The sequence below is a fragment of the Lissotriton vulgaris genome, chromosome 1_1 (genome assembly GCF_964263255.1).
Source record: "Lissotriton vulgaris chromosome 1_1, aLisVul1.2, whole genome shotgun sequence".
Classification (NCBI taxonomy): domain Eukaryota; kingdom Metazoa; phylum Chordata; class Amphibia; order Caudata; family Salamandridae; genus Lissotriton; species Lissotriton vulgaris.
In genome coordinates this window covers 979,465,444-979,488,621 of record NC_141685.1, presented here as the reverse complement: position 1 = coordinate 979,488,621, position 23,178 = coordinate 979,465,444, and the positions used below count along the sequence as shown (strand labels likewise).

General features: G+C 44.9%; 1 protein-coding gene across 1 annotated transcript in view; it reads left to right on the top strand.

The window, feature by feature from the left end:
• LOC147748335 (nuclear receptor subfamily 5 group A member 2-like) overlaps window positions 1-22,895 on the top strand; it is a 48,979-nt gene extending 26,084 nt beyond the window's left edge. Inside the window, exons 5-7 of the mRNA XM_086960413.1 lie at window positions 19,544-19,663; window positions 20,177-20,324; window positions 21,614-22,895. Of these exons, the coding sequence (XP_086816539.1) occupies window positions 19,544-19,663; window positions 20,177-20,324; window positions 21,614-21,858 (513 nt within the window). The 3' untranslated portion in view covers window positions 21,859-22,895. The remainder of the gene's footprint in view (window positions 1-19,543; window positions 19,664-20,176; window positions 20,325-21,613) is intronic.
• Window positions 22,896-23,178: the final 283 nt, after the last annotated feature.

Genomic DNA, 23,178 nt, shown 5'->3' with positions numbered 1-23,178 from the left:
GGCAGAGCCCATGACGCCAATATCAGTGAGCTGGGCAAGCAGCAGGGAGTGTGGAACAGTGTCGAACGCTGCAGGCAGGTCGAGCATTACTAAGGCTGCTCTCCCACCGGCATCCGAATACTCACGTATGGCCCCGGAAACCTCCACCAATGCTGACTTAGTGCTGTAGGAGGATCGAAACCCTGACTGGGCTGGATGCAAGATGTCCGACCCTTCGACAAACTCCATAAGTTGTCTGGTCACCACCTTATCACAGACTTTGGCTAGACTGGGCAGGAGGGAGATAGGGCAGTAATTCCCTGGGAATGTGCTGGTGGCTCCAGTTTGCTATGAAAAATATTACTTTACAACACATGGAATTACCATGCATGCCTTTTTCAAACCGCCTTCACCACACAGATACCTTTACCATACATACCTTTACCAAGCATAGTAAGGTTATGTAAGATGAGTACATATAATTGTTCTTTTTAAAATAACTTTATTTATATTCCTCCCAAACACCATATGTGTGTGTGTGCTTGTGTTTGTGTGTGTATTAATATATTTTTTTTTCTTTTTAGGGGGGGAAAGACCCCAAATCCCCCATGTTTTTATTTTATTTCTAACCTTCCTAAAACACATTTACCTCCTTTTTCCACAACCCACACCTAAACCCTACAATTACACTTGCCTCCCTTTACCTCTAGCCACCCCCTAATTCTAAAATCACTCTTACCTTCCTTTACCTCTACCCACCTATAAAGTCTAAACTTATATTACCTCTCTTTACCTCTGTCCCCCCTAAACTAAAATTACTCTTTCCTCCTTTTACCTCTATCCACCCCTTAATCCTAAAACGGTCCTTTCCTTCCTTTACTGCTACCTAACCTAACGCTATAATTGCCTTTACCTCTCTTTAACATTACCCACCCAAATCCCTAAAATTACCCATACCATTTTACCTCTACCTACCCCTAAATCCTACAATTACCAATACCTCACTTTACCACTACTCACTCTAAAACCTAAAATTACACTTACCTCCCTTTACCACTACCCATACCTAAACCCTTTTTTAAATAACATAATAATTATGTTATTTAACAAAAAAATGCTTACCTAAGTGGTAAAGTCATTGTATGGTAAATATTGAAGTGTAAAGGCATTGCTATAAGCATCTCTTTGCCTAACGCCCTTTAAAATGATTCCTCAACAGGCTTATGGATGAGTTCACACTTGATCTTATGCAAAACAATTAGATTTTTTCTCCCTCCCATAGACTTTAATTTGTCTGGGGCAGAGATCCTCTTCCTGTGACCATTCCAACAATCGTGCCCTCTACCTATCTAAGGTCCTCCCTCACTTTATCTCATGGCACCCTCACGTTGAAAGAGTTCACATTCTTTGAACAAGACCCCACTTTACCACAGGGCCCTATTGAAGGGGCTCTTTCACACATAGGTACTCCTTTTCCATTTCTAGGGTTTGCTTTTTCTGATCATTCCTATCAGATTTTCAGCTACCATTGAAGTAATGCACTGATTCATAAAATCAAACCTCAAGATGTTAATCTGGTCATCATACCCCCATTGTGTCCCACGGTTGCTCACTCAGTGCCAGAGACCGCCATACTATCCCAGTTTTCCAGATTTGCCACTGGGACCTCACTCTATTCTGGGGTTCCATCCCATGCAAAGGTCCACATTCTTAACTTAGATATTTAGACTCTCTGTAGAACTCCATTGTATCTTAATACTCTACGCTATTGTCTCCGCTATTACTCAGAGCACCTATTTGATCTCAGGTTTCCCTCTGGAACCGACTCCCCATTTCAGGGATCACACTCAATTCCTGGATCCCATATCTATCCTTGAGCCCTAAAATTATCCCTAGGATCCGACTCTAATTCTGAGTTCTGATGCCCTCCACATCCCATGGCACTCCCTCAGTTCCTATGCTCATATTATCATGAGCAGAATTCCAAGTTTGGTGTAAGATGTACCACCAAACACAGCTTACAGAGTGGATACTTTGCATACAATTCATAGCACGAGTCACAGGGAAAGGGAACTTGAAATGCATGTTTTCTTATCATTTATGAATGGACACATAAGAGGAGCGGATGCATATATGCTGAAAATAGGGACAACTCCGTTCTAAGTCAATAGTTTTTGACATTTGTTAGCCCTGTGGCTGCCAGGGTGCATGCAATAAGGTGTGACAGGCTATTTCTTTCTGATGACAGAACAAACTTAATATATGACAGGTATTACACTAAGTTTGTCACAAGTTGGGTAAAAATGTCTCTTACTGCATAAGGATATTTACTGTAGGTTGTATATTATAATTATTTCATTTGGATTGTATAAACATTTTGCCTGTTTCTATGCAATTTTGAAACAGAAGCCATTTACATTAGAGCACATTTAAGGATTACTTTAGGCCACCGTGGTCTCGCTCTATCGAGGTGCTGAGGCAGAGTTGGCCAAACCTCCTGGGGAATTCTCCCTGAAAGTGCTCCTGCCAGCTTGGCCGGAGCTCTTTTGAGAAAAATATAATGCCAGGTGGGTCGTGGCCATCCGTCAGCCTTTTTTGGGTTTTACAGACACAAACCCCTAAAGTGAAGGGTTGTTTCTGTTTAAAAAAAAAAAAAAAGAATGCTTCTGTGATGCAGGTAGTTCTATACCTGAGCTTAGGCGTCATTGTTGCATTTTCTTTTCCTGTTCCTGAACATCACGGCGAAAAAGAAAAAAAAAGGCCGGAAGGCTCTGATCTATATTAAGCAGTCCTTCCAAGTTTCCGACGCTTTAGATTCGGCGACCAGGACATGCGCTGATATTTGGGAGATGACCCACCTTGCTCAACTCTAAATATTCAACTAAGACCTTCCCAGATTTTTCATATTCTGTAAATATTTAAATCATGTTTCAACATGCTATTTGTTATGATATGTTATTAGCACTTATAACGCGCACGGTCAGGGCTCGAGTCGGGGTACCACGCGGGTAGACGGCGTCCCCCCACTTATTTTACCGGGTGGACACCGTCCCCCCTGTCAAACAGCTGGACTTCACTCTTTGGTCTCTCTGGGACGGGATCGGAGAGCACCTTTCGTGACGTCACTTCCTGTCGTGACATCACTTCCGGTAACCGCGTCCCCCCGCTTCTTTATTTAGGACTCGTGCCCTGCTCACGGTACTCAAAGAGTGACCCGGTGTGAGCCAAGTAGGCCGGAAGTGAATGGACCAATAGTCTTCAGTCTTTTCCTGAAGAGCTTAGGATCTAGGATACTGTGAAGGTCCAGAGGAAGCAAACTCCAGGCTGAAGCTGCCTTGTATGCCAAATAACTTCCATCAATTCTCTTGAGGCGAAAACGTGGAATAACAGAAAGAAGCTGCATTGCTGGGGACAGCTGGCACGCAGGGACATAGAACCGGAAGCGATTCCTTAGGTAGACTTACTCATATTTACTGAGCAATAATAGAAGCCGGGCTGTGTTTGCAATGGGCCTTAACCTACAGTTAATGAGTTATGCTCTGCTTAATTGAAACGTCCATCTGTTCCCACACCTCATCAGCTAGATGGTATAGATAAGTAAGAGCGGTGAGATCGTACAGAGGAGTGGCTGACGACGTGCGTGAACTAAATCATTAAAAATGTAAATTAAATTACATTTTTGGGTTGGACACTTCCTTCTGTGAATCACAGGGGAAGAGCTAGGAGTGCCATAATGCAGACTTGTAAAGTGCACGTTCACCCAAGGGTATCTTGGCTCTGAATAACAGATGTTTATTGTTCCCCAACTCAATGGTAATTATTTTATCGACCTCAGAAGGATGAAAGGCCGAGTGGGCCCACCAGGATTTAAACCTGTGACCATGAGGTCAAACACAGGTCCTTAGAGTGGACGCATTAATCCACTAAGCCACCAGACCCAGCTTTCGGATCATTCAATGTCTCTGCTGGGTACGCTCTTCTTCTTCATGGAAATCCTGCCCTGTGTGATCCTTTCCACTCGCCGCATCTGAGCCGTAAAGTAAATAAATGAAGGTCTGCCAGAAGCCAAACCAGTGACTCATTTGAACCAAAGCATTTTGGTGCAGTACTGGATCATAGAGGTGGGATTAATGCTCACAAATTCTCAGTAGCCTTGATCCGTTTGTGAAGATGAGAGGTGTGTCTTGAGCCATGAAAAGGACTGGGTTTGATGCATATGCCCTTAGACAAGAGACTTATGCAACACAGGACTGCACATCGGTGCCATAGCGGTGGACAGGTTGCAGACAACCTCAACAAGCATTTGCAATGCAAAAGGTCTCGCAGCATTAAAGTTTGAGTTACTGGCATTGTAAATGACAATGCTTTGCATTCATTTTTTTTTATTTGCAATTGGTATATAAACATTGTTTGTGAATGGTTAGCTGTTGCTTATGCTAAGCTAAGTTGGCAGTAATATAGAGTGCTAGTCTTGCTTGTTATAAGCATGCTGATTTAAAGTGCTCTGATACCTGCGGGTAAAGTTTGCACTATATAAAAGTGAAAACTAATAAATAAACAAGAACAGAAGTGAATTATTAACATCTTTTTGTGACATTTGTAATAAAGCTTGAAACATTGAGAGAACATATTTGAACCAGTGATGCTGTGATGGTGCTGAGTGATGCTGTGGTTGCACTGAGTGATGCTGTGGTTGTGCTGAGTGATGCTGTGGTTGTGCTGAGTGATGCTGTGGGTGCGCTGAGTGGTGCTGTGGTGGTGCTGACTGATCCTGTGGTGGTCCTGAGTGATGCTGTGGTGGTGCTGAGTGGTGCTGTGGTGGTGCTGAGTGGTGCTGTGGTGGTGCTGAGTGGTGCTGTGGTGGTGCTGAGTGATGCTGTGGTGGTGCTGAGTGGTGCTGTGGTAGTGCTGTGGTGGTGCTGAGGAGTGCTGTGGTGGTGCTGAGTGGTGCTGTGGTGGTGCTGAGTGATGCTGTGGTGGTGCTGAGTGGTGCTGTGGTGGTGCTGAGTGATAATGTGGTGGTGCTGAGTGATAATGTGGTGGTGCTGAGTGGTGCTGTGGTGGTGCTGAGTGGTGCTGTGGTGGTGGTGATGAGTGGTGCTGTGGTGGAGCTGAGTGATAATGTGGTGGTGCTGAGTGATAATGTGGTGGTGCCGAGTGATAATGTGGTGGTGCTGAGTGATAATGTGGTGGTGCTGAGTGATAATGTAGTGGTGCTGAGTGATAATGTGGTGGTGCTGAGTGGTGCTGTGGTGGTGCTGAGTGATAATGTGGTGGTGCTGAGTGATAATGTGGTGGTGCTGAGTGATAATGTGGTGGTGCTGAGTGATAATGTGGTGGTGCTGAATTTGGTGGTACCAATTTAGGTGCGCTTAGAAACACCAGCATTAGGTGTTACGTTCAAAGACTATGCAAGATTCAGTTTTGCAGTGTTATAGTGGTTGGGCTACACCACTTCAGATTTTTTCAAAGAAATAATAGTCAAAAAAATCATTTTTACAATTAATAGTTTCTTGTACTATTCCATTTAAAAAAATCTTACCTGAATACACAAGGCAGTTACGGCGGCGAGCACCTTAGAACTCACATCACCTGTCTTTTTAAGAGCAGGGGCTGCACCTAAGGAGAGCACAAGACACTGGGCGGCTGTTCGCAGTGAAGAAACAACAAACGTTGACACGGCAGTGATGGGGACGCTTTTTGGCCCTGAATTAGAAAATAGCATTAGCCAGTGAAACCCGTGACGCACAGTGTGATCTTGGCCCGAGCCTTTTACACCTCAGTGATGTTTCTTGCCCTCCTCACTAAAGCAGAGCCATTACTCCGACATCCATCCTTGGGAGTGGGGGTACAGTGGTCTGCCCACAGAGGCGACAGAGCCACTTGACACTGAAATCCCAGCGGCTGGGCTGTGTTTGTGAACACCCAGGACTCGAGTCAGGGTACCACGTGGGTGGACGGCGTCCCCCCACTTATTTTACAGGGTGGACGCCGTCCCCCCCCCCCCCCTGCCAAACAGTTGGATTTCACATTTTTGGCCTCTCTGGGACGAGATCGGAGCCACCTTTCGTGACGTCACTTCCTGTTGTGACGTTACTTCCTGTGACAGCGTCCCCCCACTTATTTTTTTAGGACTTGTGCCCTGTGAACACCCTACGTTCAAGGTGATTGATGAGCAGCATCCGATATAGCGCTTAAAGTACCAGAAGATAGAGCTTTAATCCCTGTAAAAAAAACAACTTTGTACTATTGGCAGCTGAGTGAATCCGTAATTAGCCAGTACACGATAAATCCTCCGAGTGATTGGATTTTTATTCCGTGGCTTTGCTCTTCGCGGCTAAACGCTCTTTAATGTGTCGCCAGGAGAATCAATGAGTACAGGCAGGGGAGCGCAGGACACTGCGGGGGTGGAGATCGCTGGCAAGGTGTGCACCCTCTCCACGTCCATGCAGGGCTGCTGCCATATGTTACTTCTTCTAGACTGTAGTGCTTTGAAGCCGAGTACACTGCCAACATCCATGTGGATTTTCCAGTTCACGGACATTGCTGACTCCGCCTTTCACCCATCCTGCAGTCTTGTAAGACAACTCCGCAGGTTACAGTTCCTGTTTCCGATAGCTTTCTGTACCTCATGCCCACTTTCTTTTATTTAATGTCCGTGCCTTTCTTCCCCTGTTCCGTCCAAGCGCAGTCGGTTGAGTAGAGTCATTCCGTCCGACAAATGCATCAATTTCAACGCTCAACCTCCTAAGAAATATTTTTTGATCTAGCTAGCAAGATAAAGAGATGTAATGTTTCAGCAGATCCGCAGTTCCGCACGTTTGTAAGATAATATTAAAAGATTACAATCTGCTCCAGGAATCAATGTGTGAGCTTCATATATCAATGCAAAAAAGTACAGTTTCAAATATGTCTCATCCCAGTAATATGATTTTGCTTAAAGCTTTTGCACGTAATATCATTATTTTCAGTGCAATGAGCATAAAAGTAATCATTCCAACGGCCAGTGCTTCGTTTGTGCCAGTGGAGGGCACTGGAACTCGTTTTTGGAGTCAAAGACTTATTTTGCGTGCTCCTTCTGTAGCCCAGAGATAAGGTCAGAAGGTGAGAGGGATGGAGACAGGAAACCCTCGACAGAGGAACGCACGGGTGAAAAAGAATGTGCAGGCGTGCGATAAGGCGACGGGTAGTGCAGGGTGGTGACAGGAAGAGAGGCACGGAGTGGAAACAAAACTAGGCAGCCGTGGCATTCAGCATAGGGTGGGCTTCTAAGAAAACCTCCGAGTTGACACTTGCTTCGCATCCGAACTGGGAAATACCGCGTTACCACTCGCACCTCTAAATTTGATTCTAAAATTATCACTGAGGCGTCGGATGGGAGTGAACGTTAGACTTAGAAACAAAAGAACAAATTGTCCGGTTCCAGCTGCGCTTGAGGAGCGCAGAGAGTGGTATCTGTGCGCGTGCAGTGACGTCAGACAGGAAGCGGGTGCCGTGCAACAGGGGGGCCATTCGACGCTCAGAGAGGGACGACAAAAAAAAAAAAGCCTGCCTGTTTATCAGCGCCGCGTGCTGGTATGCAGACTCCCCCTGCATTCCAGAGAGGCGCGCGGCGCGATCCGTTCTGCCATGCCATGCTGTGGAGACAAGACCTGGCCGCGCACAACGTTATCCTATGGGGAAACGCTGCGCGCGGCCAGGTCTTGTCTCTACTTCCCTCTCGTTGTTGGCTGAGACGGCAACTATAGTTCTCTGGCGAGAACGCACTTCGCGCGTTTCTTGCCGAGACCTAAAAATGGCAAAATCAGACTCTGGATACAGCTTCTTCCAAAATGGGGGCCTCAGGTGGGATACGGACACACTCTTACCTCTTCCAAAATGCCAGGTTGTAAACACTTCAGCATGATATAGTCAATGGAGCAGGTTATCTGCTTGGGAGAGTGTTATATGGAAGGGGATGTTGGTCCCACAACTGGCACGGTCATAGAGCACGGTGTAGTCAAGAACAGACATTGACTGAGGGGCATCTGTTAAGGCTTAGACTGAGAGTGGGCAAGCCGCTTGTCACTTTGAAATATGGCAGATGCTACATACCTAAGCATGGGCGAATTTTGCGGATCTCGCGTTCGCAAATTTTGCGGATTTGCGGATTCGCAATCCGCAAAATCCGCGAATTCCCGCGAATTTGCGGATTTTTTTTTTTTTGTGTTCGCCCGTGTTTCTGCCAGTTCGCGAGGGTTTTTACAATTTCGCAATTTGCGAACTTACCTGTCGGGTCGCAAGTTTTGCGAACTTGTTGTTTCTACGTGTCCAGCCTGTTTGGGACACTCTTCTTCATCACTGCCACTCTCTGTCACCACTGCCACTCTCTGACTACTCATGCCACCCTCTGGCCCACCCATGCCACCCTCTGTTTCATCACCACACCCTCTGGTTGTCCAGTGTACATTATTTTCGGCAAAGCAAAGCACACCTTCCCTGCCTCAAGTGACCTGAATTAATTTGGGGCTGATTAATGTGTCACAAAATATTTTTTTAGCTGGCACCTGCTTCCTTAGTGCGCCCTGATTAGTGATCTTTTGCACTTGCTAAGTGCTTTCATTGTTGCAAAATTAGTTACAACACCTGCCCTGCCCCAACTGACAATAATGAATTAGGGGCTGATTAATGGATTTTAACTTCCAGCCTGGCTCCTGCTTGTCTCCCTTAGCTGTAATTCAGGACCTTTGTGGCATATGTGTAACTATTCTGAGGTTCAGAGCAGGGTCACATAATAGTTTCAACTGGCAACTGAACGCTGGAGGGGCCCCTCAGGAAGCACTACAGGAAATGGCTACTAATGATGAGCCTGAACTTTTGAACCTGGTAAGTAGTTACTTTCAGTTTTGCTAAGATCGTATTTCTGCAATTTTGCACTTATTCGCGGGGCGCGAACTCACGCGAACAGTGCGAGCAGTGCGAGCAAAATCCGCTGCTCGCGGATTTGCGGATTTTGCGGGAAATTCGCAAATCTCGCGGATTGCGGATTTCCCGAAAATCCGCAAAATCCGCGAGCGGAACGGATTTTCCGCCCATGCCTATACATACCCTGACCTGCATAGTAAAGCCTCCTTCATGAGACAAAAAGGGGGCTTTACTATCCTAGTGGAGAGAATTTCAAATCACAAGACCTATGTGCGGGAAATCCCTCTTCTTTTTTTAAATGAGAATACATTTTAAAATGACCATTAAATACTGTTCTGATGGACGTGGAGATCTTGCAGGGTAGTGATTTATTAATCTCTCTTTTAGGTACAAGAGAATGGCACTCAAGAGCATTTATAGACCAGGCAGGTTATTTTGAAGGAATGCCTGGAAGCTACAGCCAATGATGCAGGCGGCCTTGAGGCGGAAGACTGGTCTCATATACCTTGTCTACCACAGCATTCTAGCCTCTGCAAGACATGTGAAGTGATGGGTGTCCAGCCTAACGTCATTTCTAATAATCAAGAGAGCAGTTTACTCAGGATCCCACCACATCATCTCTGTTATGTTATTATGATTTGTAGAGCACATGGCTGCCCCTGCAGTGGGGCTTCCCTATGCTTCCACAAGAAAAAGCATCACAGAACAGAGAAAGGCAGAGAGACGGGGCACAATGAGAAGTCAAGGAAGTAACCTAATTTGCAATAAGCCAAGTTTTAAGCTGTTTACCTAAAGCAAAAATGGTACGAGGGGCATCCTCTCCAAAGGGCCGGGGCCAGGACCAGAAAGGAGCGAGCTCCTAGTCTCTTTCTTTGAAACCGAGTAATCACCACCAGGGTTAGGTCGGCTAAGCGAAGAGCTCTTGTAGGAAGATAGGGTTGCATGAGTTCAGAGAGAATGGGGGTTCCTGATGCAGTCTTATGCGCTGTACTTAGGACTTTAAACGTCTTGCACTTCTTTGTGGGCAGGCAGTGAAGTTTCTGAAGGAGCATAGAGGCAGTGCAGAACCTCGGGAGAGAGAACAGTAATCTAGCAGTGGTATTTTGGACTGATGGCGGCTTCTCAATAGCCGATTTCTTGCCACCTAGATACAAGATTTTTCAGTAATCCAGGTGCAACAGGATCAGGGTTTGAATAAACAGCTGTCGAATGTGAGGTTGAAAGAAGCCGATAATGGGTGTGAGTCCCCTCAGTAGGCCAAAATAAGTACCTGCAAGAGTTCTCTCTTGGTTCTCACATGCAAGGGTATCGCACTCCCAAAAGCCCAATTTATGTTACAAATGATTTGGGTTTTGGAGGAAGCCCAAGAATTTACAGCCACCAGTGGTCTCCCCAGGCCTGGGTGTGCTTTCCAAACAGCAGGATCTCGGTTTTACTGGTATTAAGGTTAAAGCAGTTGTTTCCATCCAACTGGTCACTGTAAGCATACACATCTGGAAATTAACTGTGGCTTTGGATTAATCTGAAGAAAAAAGTGACAATAGGTTGTGTATCATCCGCGGAAGAAAGTCTAGAGACCCCAAAGAGCTTCTAAATCTCTGCCAGTGGCCTGACATAGATATTGAAAAGAATGGGGCTCAGCAAGGAACTCTGTGGGACCCCATGCTCCAAGAGTCTCTGCATGGATGAAAAGGAGGGGGGGGGGATAACCTGAAATGAGTGATTGTTAAGGAAAGATTCAAACCATGTCAAGGATTTGCCTCGTATAAGATTATCATAATGATGTTGGAGAAGCACCTTATGCAATATGGTATCAAAGGCAACGCTCAGGTCCGAGAGAATAAGGGAAGAGGAACTGCTTTCACCCGCAGCTCTATGGAGCACCGCCGTCAACACCAAAAGAGCAGAATCCATACTATGGGAAGGTCTGAAGCCATTTTGATAGATATCCAAAATATAGTTGAACTCAAAGAACTTGGTCAGGAGAACGCTGACGGGATTTTCCACAATTCTGGGTAAAAAGGAAAGCAGGGAGATGGAACGATAATTTTCAAGTGTAGTCTGATCCCGAGTCACTTTCTTCAAAAGGGGATCCCTTTTGCATGCTTCCAAGCCCGAGGCAGGATGGGGACTACCTTTGCCCCTTGTAAGACTTGAGATGGATGCAATGCAGACTGGGACAAGCAACATAACTAAGCAAAAGGATGATGAAAATGACCAGTATATACTTAATAATCTTCATCTCGCCAACCTCCAAAAATGCTTTCCAACCACGACTAAGCACCTTCCAATGATGTAGCATCTTTAAGGTATGCAATTGTGCCCAACTCACATGTAGTTGCTCAATCAGTTAGTGTATACCTAATGTAATGTAAATTGATACTTGTATAGCGCACTACTCACCCGCAAGGGTCTCAAGGCACTTGTACGAATACCGCTGTGGAACCCGTCCTGGCTTTCCCTGTGAGGCGTCCACTCCTGGGCACCCCCAGGGTGAAGGCCAGGCATCCTTAGCATTGTGGGGGCCAGAGTTGCAGAGTGGGACTCTATGATTAGAATAGGCACCGAGGCGAGAATTATCAGGTCCGTGAAATTTTTGAGTCCAAGACCCGCCGCGGCGGGGAATTGAACCCTGGTCCCGGGCTAGACCTCTGTATCAGGGTCTGCCGCTCTAACCATTGAGCCGCACTTCTCCTAAAGAGACATTCAAATAAAAGTACAACATTCTGCACCTATGATAGCGCAAGCCCCACCTCGGGCAAGTAGGATAAACTCAAGAGATATTCTGTTCGGTAAAACCACAGTACATCAAGCTTCCAAATGATCAGAGAACAAACCGACATCAATCACAGTTTTGTTCCCTACCTCTTCTAATAATTTGTCTACTTGTTGCACTTTGTAGAACATAGATGTACTGCTTGTACTGCTGCAAGAAGTTGTTGGTGTTGATGGAGCATTTGTCCCAGAGTAGGTCTCAGTATGGTTAAATGATTCACACCAACTGCCTGCCCCTCCCAGACTCAGCCACATGGAGATCCAACCAAGCAGGATTGCAGTGCAGATGGCCAGCCAGAGCCACCAAGACTTTGGTAGCTCGCAGACTTCCAACAACCAAGTTTGCAGGATGTAGCTCTGATAATGTTGGTATAGTGCAGCAGCAGGGGCACTTTAACCCCTTCGATGCTCATGACGAGCTCAGCTCATCTTGCAGTACACTGGTCTTGTGCTTATGACGAGCTGAGCTCGTCATGAACAATGGATTCCAAGGACTTTCAGCACAGAGGGGGAATTGCTGCAGAAGTGATAGTGTTAAGAGGCTGATGCAAGAGAACTGTTGTTCATTGGCGTAAATGCAGGGTTAGTAATGACTCAAATTCCAAGAGCTCTGTTCCTTCTTACAGCAGGTGAAGGAGCTCTTCGCGTTGCAGGTTCAGGAGTGCTTCCGTTTGCTAGTTTGGTGTCTCTCTTGGTTCAGTGGTCCTCTTGCAGTTCCGTGGATGCATCCTGGCAAGCAATCCTTAGCACTTCACAAAGGTGTTTGTGGTGAGCAGAATCTGGTAGAGGCCTTGTCGCCAGGGTAGGAGAGTCATTTTTGTTGATGGATTTTTACAGGTATCCAGTGTCCGGGCTGAAGATCATGGCAGGTCTCTGCTAGGCTGATGAATAAAGTAGCTCTGACCTGGGGACAGAAGCTGTTGAGACAGTGATTCAGTAGACTGCAGACTGGAGTCACATCATCATTTAAAAGGGGTGGCAGGAAGTAGGATGGAGAACCCTGAAATGATCTCATAATAAATCCGCTTAGTATTTTGGACAGGGGCACTCAAATTGACCAGAATGTGAAAGGTAGAGCAACAGCCCACTTAAGCCCAGCTTCTGCACAAATCCTAGATATTCTGCTTCTTGCGTTATCACTGTAAATAAACCTTCTCAGGGGCCTCGTATTGATAAGTACAATAAAAATGCTATTTAATCCCTAGAGGATTACAGGGTTCCTGAACTACAGCTGGAATAATGTGGGTTTCTTTGCCTCTTGTAAACCGAAGAGGATTTTATAAACTTTGATATGAAGTCTTAGATCAGCTTCTTAGCTACGGTGTCAGCCCAAGCAGGTTGGTAAGCTCAATCTATCCTGAGCATGTGCACATTAGCGCTATAACAGGAACATAAGAACAACATCTAGGTGTTTAAATGAAGTCTATTTGCGCATGGACAAAGTTACCCTGCATGGGTGGATAGGCTTTGGGAGTGGTTTTGACTAGGCCTGGGTGTGATCTTCGCTCCGTTTGCTGAGTTTTCTGCACTCCGCACTCCGCACTCCGCGGAGTTCGCAGAGTGCAGAAAACTCCAGTTCGCGATGTGCAGCAGAGTTATTTCCCCGCTCGCGATCGAGAACAGTAAGTTCGCGATCGGTAAGCAGGAATACCAACACAAACTGCAGTTTGCACTGTACTCCACCACTCGCTGAACTTCGCAAAGTTTTTTTGTAACTTTGCGGAGTTTTGAGACACGAAACTCAGCGAACTACGCCTAGGCCTGGTTTTGACACCCTTACCTGCTTTGAAGGCTTGGCACCAGCCACAGGTATGACAATACTGTTGGGCAATGGAATGAAGCAGGTAGCAAACTAGTGGGTACCTGTGGTGCATATCATGCTGTTTTGACTAACATGGGCAATGGCATGGTATAATTGGACTAAATTAGAAAGCAGTACTCTAAGCGTGACCATTCTCCCTTGCTTGTTTGTCCCTTCCACACTCCATCAGATTCTCTTTTGCCTTTATTGTATCCCTATATTATTTTCACTATCAAAGGCACTTTCTTGTAAATCAGTAAGAGCCTTGAGGGTGGTCATAAGATGTTCTGCAACCGGGTATACACAGAAAGTAAATTCAGACTCGGGAGACAAAGCAGCCTTTGTAGCAATTTGACCAGCAAAATCAATACCCTTGCACACTTCGTCCTGATTGAATTGATGTGCAGCACATTTGACAATAGCAATGAGTCCTGAAGGAACACTATCCCTGACCTGACAGTCTACACTTGATTTTCCCCCAATTATTTTACCTTCCTGGGGAGCCTACCTCATGTTTAGTACTCTGTTGCAAATTTGGATAATCTCGTTTCCAGTCCCCAAAATGACTACAGTTCAAACACGAGGAACCAATAGGGCAGGGCAGAGTCTCTCCTTACCCACCTTATACCTCCAGCAATAGCCCTTGAATGAATGCAGCCTCAACAGTTTCTTCGTCGGTTTCCATAGCATTTATAGTATCAGAATAATGATCAAAGCCATCTTTCAAGCGATCAAGGCTGAGCAGCGGTTTTCCCTATGTACTTTGCAATTATTTATCTTGGTACGAATAATACACACTTCAAATACACTATTCATCCCTGCATCTCTAGCAGCAATAAATCAGCTTCAATGGGTGCTTGCCACGGCAAATTAGCTTTGACTTACTATCAGTGTTTTGAGTCTTTTGACAAAATACCACGTAGCAGTTAGCTAACCAAAGCCAATTGGGGTTACAGCTTTTACAAACATGATTGTCATTCTTCTTGAAGCTTATGTGGGTTATTGTCTGTTCTACCGTTTAGGAGATCAGATGGGGACCATTGATTAAGAATGGTCATGATTAGTCTACTAGTGGTAGGAGGACATCTGGTTGGATGTAATTTTGTCACCCCTGTTTTTCTGACTAGTTGAGGGAGTGTGCCAATGAGTCAGGATATTCTATCAAGCTCTCGCCCCTTTTCTACATCCCTTGAAAACAACAAGATCAGACACTCAAATGCACTGCTTCAGAAAAGTGTGGCACTGAACGAGATAGCATCTAGAGTGTCAAGTGGGGTTTCATAGTGTCAGCTTTTTCTCTTGAGCTAGTCGCAGTATTGCTTGCCACATTTGTCACCCCTCCATAGCCCGTTACCCCGTTCCCAAATGCTCCTTGTGGTATACCCTCTTTGTAGTTTGCCAGTATGGGGAAACTCAAAACTGTTAGAAAGTCCTTCTACAGTTTGGTGGGTTTCAGTGGTAATCTGAGAAAACAGAAGTAGGAGGTGGTCCAGTCTGGGCACAAGCCCTAGCTCTGTGCCTCAAATGACTAATTTGGTATCTCATTGTCTTGTGGATGTTTATCGATCCTTGCACCTTAGATTCCTTTTTCACACCTGAATAGCCTATGAATTGCAGGTTCTGTCAGCCAGAGAGACCCCTAGACAACTGAATTAGACACAACACGTATCACAGCAATTCATAAACTGTAGTCAAATTGAGAGTATGTGATAGAGTTAAGGAAAGGGGACATGCAGGTAACCGAAGACTGGGATTATGATAAAGGAAAATGGCAGCCTTCGGTATGTAATATGGATTTGATGCACTGGGCCAGGGTCAGACTAATTTGCATATAGCCAAGTTCTGAGCTGGGATGGTGCAGTGAGCTAAAAAACGGTGATGGATCAAGCCCTGATCTTTGGACTGGGTAAGAGTGGTCTGCTTAATTCAGACACTCTGTTCATCACCCCCCCCTTTTCTGAATCAGTGTCATAAAGACAGCGTGTCCCAGATGTGCCTGATAAAAACATGTGGTAACCTTAGCCAGCTGGGCACGTACAACAACCTAGACCAAGACTCAACAAAGCAAGCTGTACTTCAACTCTTCGCGTCTCCAAACTACTGCGCCAAGGCCCTCGAAAGTCCTTAAAGTGGTGCTGACCTGGCTGGAAGCATGCAACTTTCACATGTTCTTTACCCTACTTAAAACTCTTTCCGAAGTGACTGGTGCTAACGAAAAAACAGGGAAAATTGTTTAAAGGCGATGGCGTGCAAGAGCTGCTCTCGTTATAATTATTGTTATACTGTGCATCCCAGGTTGCTGGTTTTGCCAGCTCTTGTTTTGTTCTGTGGTAATTAGCTGTTGGGAACGTAAACAAAAGTAAGTGCCCTCGGGGAGGGGGGTGGGGCTGGAGTCAGTGGCGCATGCAGTTTTGGGGCGGCAAAAACAGGAATCGAATGCCAGCACCTCCTGGTGTGCCAAAGCCTAGGTACGTCAGTGGAGTGTTGCCGAGTTTGTGGCTTGACTGCAGAGCAGTACTCTGTGTATGTGTGGCTGCAAGAACAATCTGGCCACAAACTCAAAGCCTTTCTACGCCACAGACTGGAGTGTTTTCAGAGTTTGTGGCTGAACTGCATTGCCCATAATGGTTGCGGTCTTTTCCTTTTTACTGGACGAGACAAGGACAGTGTCCACTTCTGCTGCCCCCCCCCCCCTCTTTCTTCTTCTTCTTCCCTCTCTTTCTATTGCTGTCCTCCTCACTTGTAGAAAACCGTGATTGTTCTTTCCCCTCCTTTCCGTCATTCGTCTCTCTGTGAAATGGATCCAAAAAAGGAGGAAAACGTTTGCTGCAAATGTCTTTCTACACCAAACTGCAGCCTCAGGAGGAGAGAAAAAAGCTTTTAAGATGCAAGAAATAAATACATAACTAAACAAATCAAGACAGAGTAGTCGCAAAGTGGCCAGTTTGGTTTTATTTACACCCAAACACATTAGCGCCACCTTTCAGAGATTACCAGTGAAGCGCTACTTTTATTTTCATGTTGTTAGGTTTTCAAGCAAATACACTCATTGATTTCTGAATAATGAGTGTAAAAGCATTATGGTGTATTCCCTGTGAATGTTTGCTTTTTTCCAGTACACTTTTACTTTTTTTCAGACAGCATATTACTCTAGTCTAGTGCATAATTTGAATTGAGTTGCTTTCAGGTGGTTATAGCGGGACACAATTGGGTTGTAGCTGAAGGCAGTGTGAGTTTCTCTCAGTGGGGCAGTATGGTGTTCAGTGAGGAAGAGGATCCGGCACTCTGTGCCGATGACAGAAACTGCAAGGCTCCGACACAAATGGCCTGTGATAGCACTTTTAAGCGTATTTGGGACATTCGGCAAATGGGAGATTTTTCAGATGAATGTTATGTGTTGGCCAATAACAACCGAGTGCATGTGTACATTGTCAATTTAAATAAATGCGGAAAAATAATAGCAGGTGCGTCAACTTTTACTTGTTGCAAAAATAAATGTGGATAAATACAGATAAAATGGCCAAAAAATAAATATGGATAAATACAGACGGAAATGGCAACAACAAAAAATACCATAAAACCGGGAGCCCTAATTATGACACATAAATTGGTTAATGCAATCATTGCAGATCTGTTTTTGAGACCAGAGTCAAAATATTGAATCCTGCTTGGTGCTGTGCAGAATAGTAACTTGAGTATTTTAGTGCAATGATGACCCAGCAACTAACAGAAAGCACTTCAGTGGCGTAGCAAGGGGACGGGGCGTTAGGGCAGTCCACCCCAGGTGTCCTCCTCCTGCTCCTCCCTGCTGTCTCAGGGGGCGGCAATCGCTCACCCCCCGTCTTCCCCCCCACGGTAGTCATGCGGCGTCATTCGCCACTGAGACTCGCCAACACCTCCCCGTTATCAAATAGGCCCACCGCGATCGGCAAAATCAGATGCCGCCCCGGGGGGCCATAGGGATAGCTACAACACTGCAGCACTGTAAATATTTAAGAAATTATTTAAAAATTGTATTACACACAGTGTAAGATAGGCTGCCACTCAATGATTTAGTGCATATGATAAAATAAGTTCTTTCCTACAATACATATTAGTAATAGCTAACTAGATTGTACAAGTGCAGACAATTTCACTAAAATGACACTTCCCAAACCTCAGCATCCTTACATTATCTATCAAAAACAATAGATGTTTCTCATCATGATACTTCAAGTGACTCCTTAAATTAAAGTACTTTAGAGATCTCTCCCTGTCAACACCCTCCAAGAATCCAAATGTCCATTAACAAGTCAGGAATGGTTGTTTTTTAACCCCATATCGCAAGACACCTGACCAACTTTGACCTATGTTAACATGCAGTTGTCCTCTCAGAAGAGTTGATTGGGTGCAGGGAGAAGGCCAAAAGGGTCATATTCAGAGTACTTATCACGCTGACCCCTTAGCCCTAAGAGCAATGGCCTTCGAGAAAGCTAACCGGGGCAAAAACCATGGACATCACCAAAGAGATGGGCTTTACAAGGGGGGTCTATGTGGGGTCTAATCTTTTTGTGTACAAATGTACAGAGACAGCTTCCTCACATCCTCACAGAAATGCCCTGAAGAAGGTGTTGAGAAATGCAGACAGTTTTTTTTAAGTGCCATCTCTACCACTAGTGCCGTAGGTGCATTGGCACTGGGGCAATGGTCTGAGTGACCACTGCACCTCAATTAAGGAAATGTTAGTAGCATTGGCACTGGGGCAATGGTCTGAGTGACCACTGCACCTCAATTAAGGAAATGTTAGAGGCAAAAGGGGGGTGGTGAGCCATTTTCCTTGTTAGCATTGGAGTCCAAGTGCCCCCTTTCTGGACAGGGAACAGGTCTCAAGCAACATGGGGTGAGATATGGCCCAGTAGTGTGGCCAGAAGAGTAGAAATTATTGGTACTTTAGAGTCAGTGGTACCAGGGGTGTGAGGGCCCAACTAAACTCCTATTATGGCTGTTGTATCAGTCCTTGCCTGTATTAGGGGGCCATGCACCGTCGCTATGCCAGTGTTGCTTTGGGCATTGAACCAATGGCCCAAGAGAGGAGAACAGTGAAGAAGACGAGACGCTTTACCTAGAGCCTCAGAGAGATGGCAGTAAGGAAGCCGGGGTAGTTAGTTTAACAAGGGGCATAAGAGACCGTCTGCTTCACAAGGCATTAACTCTCATTAGTGAGGCAGGTGCAGTGGAACTGGATCCAGGAGTTTGAAGGGCCCATTGCATCACAATTACATCTGTCTTATTTTATCATTGAGGCATGGTGGAGAGCATTTCGGCTGGCAGCATCTTTGCTGCAAAGAGGCAGGCAACATTGTTTCTGAATGCTGATTAAAAACAAAATTCAGACTCTGTTTTATGATCGGAGTGATGGCCATGCGTGGTGGGGAAGGGGTGAAAGAGGCATAGGGGATAGCTTGCTACTCTGGCCTGCAGCTATTATAAGTGCAGAAGGTGCAGTTGCATTGGGGCCTAGGTGTGTGTGTGAGGGATTCACAAGAGTAGTGTTTTGTCTATTTCAGATTATTTAATGTATTTATTAATTTTTATGTCTCATATTTAGTGTGGTTATGAGATACTGAAAAAGTACCCTTCTCATGCTCTTCTTTTCTCCTATTTCTTGAACCTTGTCTGTTTCCTTTTCCTGTCTCTCTTCCTTTCTCCTTTATTTTTTCACTATCTATCTCTCTGTCTCTCACTCTTCGGGCCGCTTCCTCTCTTTTTGACTCCCCTCTCTGTGTCTGGCTCTGTCCCCCGACCTTCTTCTCTCTCTCACTTATTATCTTATCTCTTGCTCTTTTTTCTCATTCTCGTGTTAAATCCCCCGTCACTCTTCCCCTCTTCCTCTCTTCCTCTTTCACTTTGCCCTTCTTCTTTCTCTTACTCATCCTCTCTACCACTCACTCCCTCTTTCTTTTTCCCTGGCCTTTTTTCCCTCACTTTCGCTCTCTTCTCTCTCCCTCATGTCTTTCTCGGCTTCTCTTACTCCTCATCCTCTCCCCCCTCACTCTCCCGCCCCCCACTCTCTCTCTCTCTCTCTCCCCATCACTCTCTCTCCAGGTGGAGGACCAGATGAGGCTTCTTCAGAACTGCTGGACAGAGCTGCTGATGCTTGATCACATCTACCGCCAGGTGCTTCACGGGAAGGAGGGCAGCGTCCTTCTGGTCACCGGGCAACAGGTGACTTGCTTGGCATTGATGGGCTGTCAGGGGAAAATCTCCTGTAGGAGGATAGTGCCTTGAAATTAGCAATGGTGTGAGTAGACAATTGGATAAATAAATCAAGGGACAGCGGATAACTACAACATGATGGGGCCAGTAAAATATTATTTTCGGTTATCTAAGTATATCCTTCTCCAAATGTCCATCAATCCAACAATGGATTGGAATTCATCATCTTTTCAGTAAGCCCCAGGTGATATCAGTCCCACAACTCTATTGTATTCACCATATGTACTGAATAAACACTTTACCAATGTGCCCTCCATTTCAGTGCGCCAGTCAAGGGCATCGTCTATGAGACAAAGATAAACCAAAAACTCTGCCTTTGACAGAGCTGTGTGCCTATTTCAGTGCATCTGAAAGATACAATTCAGAGATTAATATCATACTGCAGAGGCGGTGCACCACTCAAGAGAAAGTACCGTCAAGATCAATACCTTTCATTGACCCATGGTTCTCGGTTCCCTGCAGGTTGACCTGTCGACAATCATCTCCCAGGCTGGTGACACCCTGGCAAGTCTGGTGACACGAACGCATGAGCTAGTCTCCAAGTTTCAGGCCCTTCAGGTGGACCGACCAGAGATGGTGTGCCTCAGGTTCCTGGTTCTCTTCAGCTCAGGTGAGGGTGCTGTAGATGGGATTCCAGGCACAAAATCACACTTGCATTGTCATAATTCCTGTCCCTTAACTCACCTGTCATGTGGTTGAAAACTCAAGGTCTCTAGGTAATTGAAGAAGAAAATCGATTTCAGTCTGGTATCTTCCAATCATATCTATAGACCATTTCAAAAAGCCTTCCATAAGCATGGCCACCTGGGTGTGCGGAATTTACAGGGTTTAGGGCCAGATGTATGAACACTTTTTCCCATAGACACAAAATGGCTAAAACCATTTGATACATCTGGCCCTTAATGCCATAAAATGTGCATAATATTTACAAAAATTGAATACTATGCTAAATACACATTAATGGTATCTAGAGTAATTTTTTCTGATGAGAGTATACTTTGCGGAAATAAGTCATGTGAGATATCAGCAGGACACTGGCTCAAGAAGCAAATGTCTCATTCAAAGAGAAAATGTCTCACGGATAGCATTCTATCCTCGAACCAGTGCCCGGAACGCAAAGATCATACACAATTTTGCGTTATGTGATTTGGCAAACATTTCACACATTTCATGTAACACACAATTTGCGATTTGAGTAGGATTATTCTGCCATAATGAACCTATTACAAACATTCTTTGTTGATCTTCCCTTTTGTGAGTCTACTCAATACTGTCTTTGGGACTTTGGGACATCTCTAGTGTCGATAATTCGGCTTTCCATTGCTGGTCGTATTCTGGTTTTCCCTTCCAGCCATGTTTTGAGGCACCGACATTGGAACAATATGAAAAATCAATCTTGCACATCTTGGATTTAGCAAACCTCACTTTTCCAGCTTCTGCTGGATTATTATAATCAAGATGGTGTCATGCCTTTGATGTTGTTATCTTGCCTAGTAGTGCCTCGTCCCACACAAGGGTTCATTGAACCACAAATCCTTGTCTTCATGCTAGGTAAAGTTGACATTTCTCCCTCTGCAAGACATAATGTCTGACCATTCTACCTTTTCATAAACCTAGAAAACATAGCAATGTCTATGCCAAGCTGTCCAACCCTCTGGGGTAAACAGGAAGGTTGATAAGTTACGTAATTAATATTGTCCTACGTATTGTGTCCTACAGCTACAAAGTCTACAAGGAGCTGGCAATATAGCTAAGTTAATATATTAGTTATTGCTAAAATCTCCTGTGGGATGCACAATATTTGCTTGATTCCCATTTAGGCTGTTTAAACTGTCTATTTGCCTAAAGTTGGTAAAATAAAGAATTCACCGTCCACCCTTCCTTCCTCTTTTCCTTCAGATGCAAAAAACCTGTTGGGACTCCCTTTCCTGGAGCAGGTGCAGGAGCAGGTGAATCGCAGCTTGATGGAATATACCACCTGCCACAAGCACCAAGCCGACAAGTTTGGACAATTGCTCCTGCGGCTGCCGGAGATCCGGGCCATCAGTATGCAGGCCGAGGACTACCTGTACCAGAAACACCTCAGCGGGGACCTGCCCTGCAACAACCTACTGAACGAGATGCTGCATGCTAAATTAGGCTAACACACGCTTCCACGATATGTGGTTAAATATCCATTTCAATCTGTAGGACAGCCTTCAGCACTTGAACCGTGGGATGCTGTGTGGATAAACCCCTGCCACTAATGTCTATATCACTGATGAACACATGCTCCAGCTTAGAGTCTCCCATCGCATGAGTAGGTATAATTGTATCCGTGTTCAAATTTGCATCCGTAGGGAGGAGGAGAGGGGAAAGCGCCCATATCCACCTGCTGCCTAATCCCAGATTATACCACCATGCATTGTTCACAGTGGATTGATACGGACAAAACACAATCCAAATATTTCTCATATTCGTGCAATGAGCCAGTGCCAGGTTGTCCAGATACGTCTGGGGTCATGACTCAGAGCGGGATTAGGGGAAACAATTGCCATTTTGGATTTGACAAGAACTCCTGGCAAGAATGGCACCTTGTGATGTGACTCTGCATTCAGGACCTAGCACCCATCCACCAAATCATTAAAATGCACATTTCCAAGAAGTATTATTAGAATGTTAAAAAATGACTTTATTTTAATGATGCCGAAAAATAAAAGTTGTGTGAATCAGCTCAAGAGACCTGTACCTTGTCAACATGAACTTCCGGACCTGTTTCTTATGGTAGATGAGCAGTCGCTGGATGCTGGTTAAAGGCTGACATGAGCAGAAGGACCAGGGTCTGATGGTATGTGAGTGGTCACTGCATGCTGATTAAAGATTGACATAAGCAGCAGAACATATGTCTTATGGGACGTGACAGCGCCTTGATTGTAGGCTAATGGCTGCGAGCACCTCGGTCTTATGAGAGGAGAGATGACATCCTAATCTGACAATTATTTAATTAATACTGATGAAAGTGGTTCCTAATGGATTTCAGATATTGACTATGAATATTATAAGTAGAGGTTTGATTAAAATTCCAACAGCAAAGTTTTGTGGAGCTGAAAGAACTTAGAAGCTTTACAAAATATGACATTTGTCACCTTTGTATAACTTCGTAAGCATAATTTCCTACAAAATAAAGTTTTGCTGATTTTTTTTTAACCTTCTTTTTGATTTGAAAATTCTGTCGCAAAAACTAGACGTTCTGTATTTTTTTCTCCTGCACAGTTACATTTTTGCTGGATTTTTTATCTGCTGTTATTTTCAAAGCTTTTAGAGTTGTAACATTTAAAAACAAAACATCATACAAATGGCCAATTCTAACTTCCACTCTGCTAATTATAAGTTAATATGGTAACATGTATCAGTCTTTATCCTATAGTATGTAAAATGTAATTTCTGACATGTTTCTACTGCATCCAAGGAAGATAAGACTGCTT